The 13,975-nt window shown below is 39.5% G+C and overlaps 2 protein-coding genes across 7 annotated transcripts in view; both read right to left on the bottom strand.

Moving 5' to 3' along the window:
* The window catches only part of LOC147249947 (transcriptional repressor p66-alpha-like), a 24,152-nt gene extending 23,381 nt beyond the window's left edge, over positions 1–771 (bottom strand). For 3 of the 6 annotated variants that reach the window (XM_086223414.1, XM_086223415.1, XM_086223416.1), the window contains exon 1: positions 616–771. The gene's annotated coding sequence lies outside the window, so the exon portion shown is untranslated. Of the gene's footprint in view, positions 1–294; positions 406–615 lie in introns of those variants that run through there. The other 3 variants (XM_086223418.1, XM_086223420.1, XM_086223419.1) reach the window with 3 other exon arrangements.
* Positions 772–2,245: 1,474 nt separating this feature from the next.
* mau2 (MAU2 sister chromatid cohesion factor) lies at positions 2,246–13,759 on the bottom strand. Its single transcript, XM_086223423.1, has 18 exons — positions 13,485–13,759; positions 13,099–13,182; positions 12,812–12,907; positions 10,636–10,730; positions 8,903–8,930; positions 8,618–8,773; positions 8,317–8,463; positions 7,704–7,794; positions 7,498–7,601; positions 7,235–7,312; positions 6,900–6,965; positions 6,737–6,820; positions 5,680–5,729; positions 5,040–5,117; positions 4,842–4,953; positions 4,029–4,119; positions 3,788–3,915; positions 2,246–3,702 (listed from the first exon to the last, which is right to left on the bottom strand). The coding sequence occupies exons 1-18, from the start codon at positions 13,716–13,718 to the stop codon at positions 3,628–3,630; spliced, it is 1,797 nt and encodes a 598-aa protein (XP_086079549.1). The 5' UTR covers positions 13,719–13,759; the 3' UTR covers positions 2,246–3,627.
* Between the last annotated feature and the right edge of the window lie 216 nt (positions 13,760–13,975).

Raw genomic sequence — 13,975 nt, 5'->3', positions numbered from 1 at the left:
TTAAAATATGAAGATAGGGATTACGAGGTATAACTTGGATGTCTACACACGTTAAAATAGCGATACACGACAGACAATGATCAGAGCTCATTTCACTGAGACGCTGGTATTATCAGGCTAACAAGCTAAGTTAGCTTGCTAATGCTAAGTCTCTGGACACTTGTCTGCCCAGACACTTAATCTATTCACACATAGCCGGGCGTTAATTATATCAAGGAAATGGCTTTTTGGTTCAGAGTTTAGTAGCTTCATGATACAAAAAATAATAAAAGAACAACTTATATCATAACTTACAAATGGAGCACATTAATAGAAAGTTTTGCCGGGGCAGTTAGTTTTTATACTCCTCGACTCTCTGAAGCGGTTGTGTTCTTTGCAGTCCGTACTCGGTGTGCGTCTGTGTGTGTCTGTGTGTCTGTGTGTGCGTGTGTGTGTGTGGCTTAGAGCGACACGCAAATTGTTACCTTGCACATTAGCTGAGATCATGCTATGCTAGCTAGCGTACTTACGTTAGCTGAGCTACCGTCGATAGAGAAACTTCCCTTTGTCGTCATAATTTAATTGAGAATCTTAATGTAGAATTAGTTGATCTGCTAAACAAACAGAATAACTTACGGAGTCCTGGAGGCGCTAGACCGAGTTCCCCCGTGATTCTCAGTTGTTTGATGTTTGTATTTTTGCTGGCTTCGGTGTAAAAATCCAGGGGAACCCCTCTCCTCTGTCCGCTGCCACTCCGGTTGCCAGATAATATAATGTGCCACCACAGGCGGCGTCATGCTGCGTTCACACACACCTCGGAAATGTTATGTTTCCAACTACTGAGAGCAAAGAAAAATACTGCATTTACAACTATTAATCCGAAACATTGTAGAATAAAATTGTTACACCTGCACCTACATACTTGCATAAAAAAACATCAAAATGACTGTCTTAATTTACATTGTTGTATTGATACAAAATGCACTATTATTACAATATTATCAAGTTGTTCTACTTAAATTGTTTAAATAAATGTATGATGAGATGTACTGCCCCAATATAAAACAACAAACACAATGACCAAACAGCCCCATCATCAATCATGTTATTCTACTGAAGAACCCGGGTATATCCTGCAACTTGCATGATGGACTACAAGCCACAAGTCTGAAACTTTTGATTTAGAGTCCTAAAAAAAGTCCTAGTGCTGTAAGGAATGCAAATGGAGTAACAGAAGTATATTAAATTAATTCAAACCACAATTGCTTTTAAGCTTTATGTAATATTAAAACGCAAAATCTTGTGAAAAAAGGAGGGTGGGGGTTCTACATTATCAAAATGGTCTTGTACAGCTGCTTTTGACTTACAATTAATAATTTGTACCATTCTATCTGTCTGCTGTGACAGGAAACTTCTTTCCCTGCCCACTGGTCACACAATTTGATTAGCAGATGACAGATTGATCTAAAGTGGAACTGAAATCAGTCTTGGTCTTTTATGATTGTGTCGAGTGTGAGGTCATCAAATCTTTGACTTGCGGCCAAATCATGTGACTCAAATCCATACTGCTTTATCAGCTGCAGAGAGGTAACCTCTTAGAGGTTAAGCTGCGATAACACGGAGGGTTCACTGGTTTGTTCCGATTGAAGCGTTAGCATAGCAAGCATGGAGGCAACAGCCTTTGTTTTTAGACTTGTATCCAAATTGGTGGGTAAGCAACCGAGTCCTCACCACTGGGATAACTCATGTCTAACTGGTTGCTAATAAGTATAACTCTCCATTATATGTAGAAACTAATTTTACACACTTGTCAGTACAGAGTGGTGCAGATAAATGAAGACTGCAATCCTGCTTGTGATCACAGTCCTTTACAACCAAATAAAATCCTTTAAGAGGGGTTTGATGGTAAACATTTGAATAATAAGTGTTTACTGCTTGATTCTTGGAACAGTGACATACACGAATTGGACAGTTTCAAGAAGAGTAAAGGCTGTTCATTGGTGCCAATACTATTGATGCAGTCTTGACAACTGTGGCAGCTGAGTGAGCGGTAAAAAAACCAGACCAGTTACCATAAATGGTTAAACTTCAAGTGTTGTCTGACAGTGTATTAATAGACATTTTTCACTAAAAGAAAATGTTCATACATTGAATTACCTGAATGGAGCTGTTAAAAGTATGCTTTTTTTTTTAAATTATGAAGCTCTTTCAGAGCATTCAGATAATTTTGACCTTTAGCACCATCTAGAGGCTAAAACTGCTCACTACTAACCTCAGGTAAAAAACAAAAAAATAAAACCAGGTGACTACCCTCAAAAGAAAACCAACCCAACTGAACAGAGTGAGTTTTTATATCTACTCATTGATGTATAAATCAGTAAATTACAAAAGTTCAACCATATCTTTATTGGAAAATTCTTGAAAACAATGTGAGCGTTAAAAACATAGGCATTGGATAGAATACAACTAGTACTCAAGCTTACACTGTGTCCTCAACAGAGTGCCTTAAATACCATGTTGAGATTTCTACATCATATAGCTAAAAATACATGACACTTTGCAAAATTGACTTTATAAAATGTCACTGTACAACAAAAGGTTCAACGAGTGGCAAATCCATACAAACATACTGTAAAGAAAACCATTTAGTAGAACTATCAGGAGAAAATTAAAATATAACAAAATAAAATAAATTCATTTTGTTTTGAAAATCTAAAAGATTATTGTAAGCTCCGCAAATCTAAACATGGTTCATAAAATCAGAATTCATATATTATGGAACTTCAAAAAATTACATCAGTTAAATTGTTTTTAAAAGGGTATGTGGCATCCTAAAAAGCCACAAAATGATAGAAAAGTGTGACGTATTGAAACACTGCTCATTGAACAGACCCGACAGAGGCATGGACTTCTGGTCCATAGAGGAACACCACTGTTGATACTGTACGCACTGTGCCGAAAAGAATGGGAGTCTAGAAAATTATCCGCTATCAATCTAACAATTGTGTCATGTGAAAATATATTACAAGAGGTCTTTATTTTTCTAACATGGATTTTGTGCAAAAAAATAACTACCAAGATTTTCTTATTAGCAACTGAGGCTGGAAACTATTGTACAGGGAGTCCACATCAGTAACTTCCATGCAGGGAAGAAAAAAAAAAAAAAAAAAAAAAAAAAAGCATCCATACAAAGAGAAAAAAAAAAAGGCAAATGTAAAATATTTAACAAGTTACAAAAATATCAACATGAATAAATTAATTTCTTCTACATTTTTAACCACCCTCCTATCTATCCCCCTTGATTTTCCAACAAATGGAAAAGAAACCTGGCAAACGTACAGAAGGGTTCTCAGTATTTGAGGCAAAGAAGCCCTTGTATATGTCGCTGCGTCCTTCACTCCTCTTCTCGAGAGTCTAGCTCCGACCTTACGCCCCTGACAATCCATGCAATGTGAGGGCGTGAATTACATGTACAACAGTAGTGGTAATTGTTCTACAACAATTCAAACGTGGTAGCAGAGAATCAGGATGCAATCTTGGGAAGCTGATGGAGTCACCTATCAAAATCTTTGACAAGCTCTAGTACAGTGATCTGTAAAGCAGACTTTTAGGCATTAATCTGTTGCATGTGATCATACGTGAGGTTCCTCATAGCAGGCTCGCAAGGCTGGTGGTGGGGCCATTCTGGGCTTGGATCTGGACTGGAGGAGGGCCATCAGTCCACTAGAAGAGAAAGAGTAGTATGAACAAATGTTTATAGGCAGGGAAACAGCAGCAAAGTGACAGCCTGTTAATGTTTTTCACATACACTGATGAGGTTATGCTCAGGAAGGCTGCAGGCCGCGATGTGGTCCTGGAGCAGCTGCTGGGAGAAGTTCTGGTGCATCTGGGCTGCTTCATGGGCATCCATGTTGTTCCCCAGTGCCTTGTTCAAGTCTGCAAGCACAGTCCAAGAGAATAAACACTCTGCTTTAATTCAAACACTTGCAAGTAACACATTTGAGGACATAATTGTGTTTAACTAAGAATAGTCGGAACCTCATAGGTACCTTTCAACAGCGCTGAGGACCAGAGCTGAACAGACATGTCAGGGATCTTGCTGGCTAGCTGCATGGCAGGTACAACCATGTTGTTACTTTCCTGAGGAGAAGAGAGGACCCTTTTAAGAACATGGGGACACATCACAGACATTAGTCCTCGCTCAGCGCAGTTCTCAAATGTGCCAATACCTTAAGAACCCTGGAGTGATCATTCATTTGCACTGCATAAAGTACTACAATGAAGATTTCCAATTCTTACTTGGCTACTACAGTCAGGAAAAGGGAGCGTGAGTTTGACTGGATCAATCATTCAATTGCTACAATGATATAGTTAGACAATTATATTATCAAGTGTGTCACCGTCAATTTGCTTTGTCATCCTGTGTGAGCACCAGGAAAGGACTGGAGGGATTTCACCTGCACTGCACCTCCCTCAGTGGCACACTATTAACCATTATCCTACACCCTGCTGATGCACAGCAACATGTGTCGTTCTGATTCAGCTCCTGAGATGGCTTCATTCACTTTGCAGCGACATGCTGTCACTCAACTGAATAAGCTGATTTACATGTATAGCTGTACTGACCAACAGATGCCCCCTTAATCCCACCAGGGTAGTGGGAGGGAGCGAGAGTCAGAGGCGACTGTCAACTTCACTGAAGTTTATTATGAAAAGAAAAGCTGTGTAAACGTGTTTGTGAACAAAGAATTCCTACTTAGCGTTAAGAAACATTTTTTTCTCCCAGGTTAACCCAATGATTTAAAGTGAAAGATTAATCAATTTAGCAAAACGCAAATGTATCAACACTAATTGAGTCTTACTCTGTGGTTGCCCAGCACATAGAAGATGTGTCCCAGCAGCACCAGTGAGCAGGCCGTCAGTCTGTTAAGATCCTCAGCGTTTGACATCTTCAGTGTTTCTCTTAAGAAACGCCTGCAACACAAATCATATGGATTCAAATGTTTGCAAGGAGGATCTGTGAGTGTGTTTACATGAAAACAATTTAAGATGAATCCTACTTTGCCTCGTTGTAGCGTCCTTGAAAGAAGGACAAGAGTCCCCTGATGTAGAATGCTGCAGCACGGAGGCAATGTGAGCTGGGTGAGACATGAAGACCAGTGGTTGTTACGCATATAAACACATCTACCACATATAACCACCTTTTAATGTAAAAAAACAAACAAAAAACAAACACATCAGCAAGCAGATGTTTCCCCAATAGCAAGAAGTTACCAAATGACTGGAGTGTTTCTGTCCACTTCGTAACATGACACAATTATTTAATCTACTTTAACTTCGGTCACAATCAACTACTGAGAAATATCAGAATCTTTAGAGGTGAAATGCTCTGCTACCATCACCAGCTAGATGTGTGTCTGTGTGGGGTTGAACAAGTACTGGGGTGAGTGAGATGTTTTTCTGAAAATGTCTTCAACAGAAAATGGCAGAATAGGAGCAGTGAGAGTGAACAAAGATGGGTGAAGCTAAGGGGACAAGCCGGCAGCTGATAACTATGAGTGATGCTTCTAAAATTACATGTATATTATTACCATAATAAATATTGATTATAGCAGCTCTAAATTTTTTTTTTACATTAACCACTTTTAACACAATAGATCATTTCATGTATTGTACTGCATAATATTGTACATGTCTTACCTAACTGGGAAGTTGTGGTCTGGGTTTATTCTCTCCAGGAGGCTGTACAGCTGCAGCATGGAGGGAAAACAGCTTTACAAGTGACCAATATTACTTATTTTACACTGCTGGCTTTTTTTCATATTCTCTTAATTTCACAAGTCCTTCCACCCAGGATAACTCCAATTGCCAACTGTGTTCTTTGAACGCTGAAGACCTCACTCTGCTTTGTTGACAAAGTACAGTAAGGAGACATTTTTACATTTGACGGTGCACTCTGGTGGGCAAATGATGTCATAGCAACACAGACACCTTTCTGTGCAACAATATCTTGGTATCCATCCATCCATTTTCTATACCACTTATCCATCAAGGGTCACGGGGGGCAGGTCTGGAGACTATCCTAGCTGACACTGGGCAAGAGGCGGGGTTCACCCTGGACGGGTCGCCAGTCTTTGCAGGGCCATCAGGAGCAATTAGAGGTTCAGTATCTTGCTCAAGGATACTTCGACACAGTCACCGGGGGAAGTGAGGATCGAACCAGCAACCCTTCAGTTGCTAGACAGCCACTCTACCTCTGAGCCATGCTGCCCCTATCCTGGTATCCTAAATACATATAATATAATTTATTTTTTTATTTATTTATATATATATATATATATATATATATATATATATATATATATATATATATATATATATATATATATATATATATATATATATATATATATATATATATATATATATATATTTTCTAGTCAGGTTGTATACTAACAACTTCATTTGGAAAAAACACGACTCTACTCACATGCACTAGTGTTGGATGTGTAACAGCATGCAACAGCAACCCAGCATCGTGATCAGTGGACCAATGTGACACAATCAGTGTGTTCCTCAGTTTTTACATCATGGTCTGGGTTAATCTTGTTTTCTGAATGGGGGAATCATTCATTGTTCTCTTTGATAGCCCTAAAAAAGTTTTCCCCTTTCCTCTATAAAACAGAGTTGTTGGCGAATAAAGGAAATTAATTCATGACTGTGTACAATATCAACATCTAAGATGAGTTCGACTGACCTCTTGATGTCTGTTTCCTTCCCTAATGTAGACGCTGGCCAAGTTAGTGACAATGTACGTCCAGAGTTCTTGGTGTGTTGTGAGCTGGAACACAAACAATTATCATTTAGACAGACAACAAATACAGAGGATGCGGTTAGTGGCAACATTACCATGTACTCACCCGCAACGCAGTGGTAAACTGCGCTTCTGCATTATCCATACAGTTCACTGAGATGCAGTACAGGCCCTGGGGGACAAAAATGGAGAAATACACCCTTAGATCCTTTTGATAGATTGCCTCATTCATAATATACACAAAGAATAAAATTAAACTCTTGTATCAAAATGTATGTTCAAAATTGTATACAAACATGAAATATTTAAATTTAAAATGTCATTCTTTCCCCAAACTAGTTTTCCAATCATAAACAAACATTTTTCATCATTTAAGAGGTTACAACCATGTTCTGAAATATTCTGTACTCCTGTGAGAGGTTTTGGGATGACGTCACTCACTAATAATGTGTGAAGCTGAGCGGCGTGGTTGGTGAATAACCTGGGGGACTGTTGGCAAAGCTGACACACTTGTGAGATCTGAGAAGAAAGAACAGAATGTTTCTAAGCAAGCAAACTACATGTTGACCTGCTACAAAATATCTCAAGAACAAAATATCGCAAGATTGCTGTGCATGAGTGAACTACTTTTTTCCCCGCTTGTTGACACTTAATATCCCCCCCCAAAAAAACAATAAATGACCACTGCTCCAGAAACAATATACCTCTTGTAATGCAGTGGCCTTGTGGCCCGTGACAAGTCTGCACATGATGATGTGCTCCAGTAGAATGACTTGAAAGGTAGAAAGAATGGGGCTGCAGTCCAACACTGAAAAACAGATATGTGGTGAAAAATGGTTTTCACAGCAGGAACAAATATACTTACAGCTGATACTCATCAGATTATTTTGAGGGAAAAAAAATAGCTCACTTTTTAGTTTCTCTAGTTGCATAAGAGCCTTGTCTGTGTACTTCTGGGCTTTCTCCAGGTAGCCTGCTTGCATGGAGTGCATCACTGTCACCTAGAAAGAGATACGTGACAATACACAATTACAGATAAAACACACCATATGACTGAACAAGTCAGGTTCAATGAAATCCATTTTTATTTTGTTCAGATTTTATTTTATTTTCCCTTCAAATATCTTGTTTTCCATTTTGGTTAGTTTTTTGTTGGATGATTTAAGCACATTTTTTTGGACCACAGCCAGCTTGATTACATGATGGAAAACCTCTGTTGAGAAGTTACTTTTACTGAAATAAGAAATAAGTGCAATGCCAAAAAAGGATCAGAGGAAAAGAGGTTTTGGAGATGCGATGGTACGAAACAGAGTAGAACAGCACTAACCAAGATACATTTCTAGCGAGTGGCTCGCCAGCCCAGTGTCGAAGATTTCTAGGTTTTGTTGGTTACGTAAAAAAAAAAACATTTGGGATTTTTATTGTGCACGCTGGTAAAATATGGTGTAAAAGGCCAACCTGATGTTGTTCTGATAATAAACTTGAAGGAGTTTCAAGAGCCAAGTAAAGAAAAGCAGATTTACCAAATATACAAGGACACACATGTGCTCCTTCGGTAGCCAGTGGAAGAGGTCAGCTGGGTTGCTGGGCAGAATCTCATCATCATGGAGTGTAGAGATGGTCTGGATGCACTGCTGTAGCTGCTTTAGACACGGTTTTACACTCTTCACCTGGAAGAACAGGCCCACGATTATGAAAAAGCTGTTTAACATCACATCAAGACATCCCTCCTCCACCCTGGTTGAAATAAATGTTCGCATGCAGAACAAATATATACTTGCATGTTGTACATTGCGTCTAACTGTAGCAGACTGGATTTCCTACCTGTCCAGCATCAAGGTAGTGTGTGACCTGCAGGACCAGGAAGAAGACCCTAAGAGACTCCTTCTGGATAGGGTTTCCCTGCCAGTTTTCTACAATAGTTCCACACAATGTGAGCAGAGGATGCACCTCTCCCAGCTTCCTCTCCATTAGCAGCAACTACAGGAAGAGACATTGACATTTGAAGCTTGGTAAATTGAAATGTAACAATATTGGTTTTCTGAATGGAAATAAGAGGTTACATGGTAATTATTCCAGGGAAAAATAAAAAATGAACAGGTGACTCACCATTCCTTTACTGAGGAGAAACAATGCCCTGAAAAAATAATGAAATGAAATGTCAACTCAGCTTTTTCAATCATTTGTTAGTCAATAGTTACACTTTTTTGCCATTGATGGACCACTGTCGAGGACAATGCCAAGTTTAAAAACTTGTGTCAGTTTTTAAAATTTTTGCCCCAAATTTGTCACGAGTATTTACTTGAACTCACAATTTTGAAATATTCATAAATTCTTTTTTCTTTTATTATTTTTATTTTCAAATCAGTTAATAATACCAATGTCATCTTAAAAATGTCGATTTTTCCTCGTGTTTTTACAGGTACTGATAGGAATGAGTCAATACCAAGAGATGTTGCACCAACTGCCATTAAATGACAAAAGAACTATGCAAGACTACTGATGCAATTTCTGCTTCAGTGAAATAATCTGTCAAAACTTCCTTCTGCCAGACCTGCTCTTTAAATTAAATGCACTGATGTACCTTCAGTCCATATAAACAAACTGACTGGGAAAAGTCAGCAGACAGAATGTGGACGCAGGGCTAACGGCTAACCAGAACAAACCAGTGATTCCTTCTGCTTATGTCAATTCATGGATCTGCAAAGTGGATTACATCTTAACCAAGTCCTAAAAACAGTGGGAGGAACTTCTGTGTGTTCATTTAGATGTAATAGATGCTTACCCCAGCTACGGAGAAAACCTGAGTCGCTTCCTGGATGCTCACTACAAAATGTGATGGCTGAACTTGGAATACTAATATGCAAAATGCCCATCCTGAACTTTAACGTAGCCTACTGCAGGGGTTTTCAAACTTTCTGGGTATGCGGACCACCTTTTTTCATCAAGAATTTTCACGGACCACCACATAATAAAAATGTCTAAATACAGTCTGTAATGTATGCTGCATACATTATAGCCCCCCAGTGCCACCTACTGGTATGTTGTGATACTGATCCTTGGCGTTCTGGACTAGTCCTTCTTTCAGACCAGGCCGTGAGAGCACATTAAACTGAATTGACATATCTCCGTGTGTCTCATTTCAAATTACTGTATAGGCCTATTCTACTGATAACACAAGAGGCTTTGATAGCAATTCTTTATGCTTGGTTTCCAGATGCCTGCGAAGGTTGGCTGGCTTCACGCTTTTGTTAGCCAGCTGTACGTAGCAACACACACAAATGGGCAATGGCTCTTGCTCTGTGCCGGTGAAGGTAAATCCGTAAGCTAAGTAGCTTTTGTCATACTTTCTTTAAACGTTAGCCTTCTGTTTGTTTTTATCTACCGGTTTATGAGGAATCTGGTCTGTATCCTCCTCGGAGTCACTGGCTTCTTCTTCTTCATTATCACTGGCAACGGCCTCTTTTCTTTTTAGCCACCGATCCATGTTGTTGTGGTTCTGGTTCTAGCTAACACACTCGGGAGCCTGCTCGAGCATCACTGCAGAGACTTGGCGCCACCACAGCCTAGCCATCACACATCCGTTTTCTAAACTAAAATACATAATTGAATTTTTATTGAATTGAAATATCAATATAAATATTCTTAATGTTAAAGGAAATTCCCTGAGAAATGACTGCAAAAAAACTATAATTTTTTATTTACTTTGCAATTTTCCAGTCCATGGAGGACCACGGTTTGGGAATGACCGGCCTAGTGGCCAATGTTTTAACAGCCAATGATAGTCAATCTGAAAATAGATTTGCCTTTTGTATCAAATTAGCAGATTAGGCGAGATGTACCTGGTATATTCTGAGCCAACCACTCGGGCATACTCCGCGCCAACCCCCAGCAGGTCACATGCGGACACCAAGTCTTTCTCCAGTGTATGAAGTTGCTGCAAAAAAAGAACATTCCTGTAGTTAGTTGAGAGTCAAGTTAGTCAAGCTAACTGGTTCTAGTGAAATAGTCTTAAAAAGCACCAGGAGAAGAACTCAAACAGTCAAGTCTGCCACAGACAGAGTAACCTCACCCACTTATTTGTGGATTCTAACTTTGAAACGTTGTGTTTGTCATTTTAGCTGCTGCCATTTTGTTCTTTTGCAACCAGGTCTGACCACATTTGGACACGCAGGTGGACCTTTCCTCTGGAGGACAAGACCACACTGAAGTTGGGCTGTACTGGATGAAAATGCTACGTCTTGCAGAGTGTTATTCTAGCAGTGATTACTTTGACCATGATGACCACTGCCACGCAAATGTTCTACAGCACTTTTAATTACAAAAGCAAGACCTGCTGCAAACAGAGTGGAGTAAACTCCATTAGCTTAAGTTTTTGTGTTGGGCTGTTTGATCATGTGTACATAAGAAACAATGGCAGGGCAAAAGCAAGCGCTCAATAAGACAGTCGAAAGTAAAAAACACTAAGGTGCAAGAAGTAGTAGTAGATCTACGTATTACTAAGTGGTCATAGATTTATCAGCGGGCCTGATCAGTCGGTACTGCTGTTTATTTTACTTTGGTCTTTATTTAAACAGTCATGAACAACACAGAGATAAGGAATTTTATCTGGTATCCTCTGTTTTAACTTTCTTGCACCTCATCCTCATAATTCATCTGTAAGGTTATACACTGGTCTGACCCCAGGGCCTTGACCTGGGTCTGAGAGTGAACCTGTGGTGCCTTTCATAATTCTTTCATAATCATAAATTTGTTGTTAGAACACTTTCTGACAGTACAGCTAACACTCACGGCGCCAGCGTTGTCAAGATGCATAGCTGTGTTTGGACTACATGAAGGTCACATCTGTGCAGGATATTCCAATTCAGATTACTGGTTGTGCCCGACATTACAAATATGACTGTTTATGAGGGGTCGCACTCAGATGCTCTGGGGGAGCCGACTTCACCGCATCCCACAGCAAACCCTGTACATGTCATGGACGTCAAATTAAAGTGGTCCAGTGTAGGACATCTCTGAGTCTCCAGCCTGTGACTTGTGTCTGATGAATTCCTTCATCACACAAAACTCCTCTACACACAGACTACTATTTTTTGATAAATAAGTTATTTCTTTAAGAATTTAGCCTTCTGAGTATCTTTAGATGGTCATTATCAGTACAAAACCAGTGCACAATGAATATAGAGGGGGTTTTCAGCACAAAAATTCACTACATCAGTTACACACATCGGTAATTTTTCTGCTCTAAACTCTGTATCGGGCTCAAAAACACATATCAGTGGGGCACTAGAAAGAAGTTAAGCAAAAATTTCTGCAGTGATCCTTTCTGTGGGTTTGACACATGATGTCCCCAATATACTTCTATGACTTAATCCCCACAATTGAGTTAAATAGTTATGACTTCCCTGAAACAACTACTTACGCATAAACAATGATTCATCTTAAGATGTACGACTGAAAATTAATGACAAGCTACATAGTATAATACATCACATGTTTGGGACCAATATTAACTAAATGAGATTATCCTCAGTTGATCAGCACCACATATTGTAAGCATTAATTTCAGGTATTTGTGAGGTAACCCCCCCCCCCATTTTTTTTTTTTTACTGGCTTTATGCATGTTTCAAAAGTTTTGCAGGCCTGGAAAATGCTTATAAGGAATTCATAGGGTTTAGGGGGGGTTTTCATGGTAATATGAACTTGATTTCCATGAAGATGTAAGACACCTACTTAATATAGCTAAAAATATAAGCACCTTTAGTAGATAGACTTGAATGACTAATGTCCCTTTAGATTAGCAGGTGTTTCAAGGTCACTGATTAGAGTGTTCTCCCTCAAACAAGTACCAGTCATTTTTGTCCCTCTTGATCTTTTAAACCAAAAGTTGGGAAAAGTAGGTCTCAATTTAAAAAGTGCAAAAATTATTATTTCAGGCTCTTCAACATTGGCTTCACGTTTTTATCTGAGTAAAAATGACATTAGTGAGTACAATAATGTACTCCTATGACACATACCGCCAACTGGAACAGCAATCTGCAGTGCCAATATGGTGTTTGTTGAGAAATCTGGATGGCTTTCCGCAGAAGAGGTTTTGCAGAATCCACCAAATTCTGCAAAAAAAAAAAAATCGGTAAAATGGCCAATTATGCAGCATACACACTTGAGCAACCTGCAAATAATGACAACAGTAGTGGCTTGATGTATAGCTATAGCTACGACCTTTTAATTCACACTTATGAGGTGATGACAATGTAGCAAGGCTAACGCTATGTCTCACGTAAACATTAATGGTAACACTTACCTGTTGACAAAAGAGTTCGGATAAAATGCTTGCAGCCTCAAATTTGACATCTTCAAACTGGGGGACTTGCTGAGATATATACCACTGCAAAACAAACGATAAGCATCGTTATACACACACTCAATGTTTGCTACTCTTTACAATCAATTTTAATCCCATACAGCAGCTTGATCGACAACACCAGGAAAATTAAACAGATCGGAGATTTCATGAACATTAAAAATAAAAATAAATAAAAAGGCTGGCTTTTTTTTTTACAAGTGTAGCTATCACAAATGAACCGGCATTTAAAGACTTCCGTCGTTCGCTGTTTTCCCTGCCCGCGGCCTACACCCGTCCGCTCCTCGGCTGCATCCCCGGTCTTTCCCAGATCAAACATCCCTCACCGCTTTCTCCAGGTGGCTGCGGGCCAGCTCGCTATTCTTGGTGTGATGGTAAAGAACCGAGCCCAGCTGGAGATGTGTCCGGGCCTCAATCCTCTGTGGAGGCTTAAATTGAAACACGGCTTGTAGACAATGCACACAGAGACGGATTTTGGGCGGACTCGAGGTTCGGAAATGCTCCGCGAAGCCGAGAAGGGCGAGGTACCAGCGCTCCGGGGCCTCTGCGTTTGACGCCATTTTACCCGACAACAACAAGTTTTTCAGCGCTCTGTCCAGACTCCCGGGTTGCCAGGTTCAGTCGTGTGCATCCCGTAGTTAGAGCGCCTAATCTACAACACACGTTCTTTTGTTTGATTTCCCTGTTTAAAAATAAATTAAATGAAAAAACATTTAACTACGCCCATTTGCTATACATTACAAGGTTAGAATGTATTTAAAATGTGGAGGAGATTAAAAAAATCCCTGGCACTGCAGCTATTTTAATGTGATTCACT

This window comes from Aulostomus chinensis, chromosome 14 (assembly GCF_037954235.1).
Source record: "Aulostomus chinensis isolate RoL2024-O1b breed Wild chromosome 14, RoL_Achi_v1.0, whole genome shotgun sequence".
In the NCBI taxonomy this organism is placed as follows: domain Eukaryota; kingdom Metazoa; phylum Chordata; class Actinopteri; order Syngnathiformes; family Aulostomidae; genus Aulostomus; species Aulostomus chinensis.
Note: the sequence above shows the minus strand (reverse complement) of the source record. Positions and strands in the feature narration are given on the sequence as shown.

Excerpts from the sequence above, each read along its gene's own strand:
- mau2 (XM_086223423.1), bottom strand. The coding sequence starts at position 13,718 with ATGGCGTCAAACGCAGAGGCCCCGGAGCGCTGGTACCTCGCCCTTCTC. Across the intron at positions 7,313-7,497 it reads AGGCCACTGCATTACAAGAG|ATCTCACAAGTGTGTCAGCT; the intron begins GTATATTGTTTC and ends CTTTCTTCTCAG. Across the intron at positions 6,966-7,234 it reads CTCAGCTTCACACATTATTA|GGCCTGTACTGCATCTCAGT; the intron begins GTGAGTGACGTC and ends TTTGTCCCCCAG.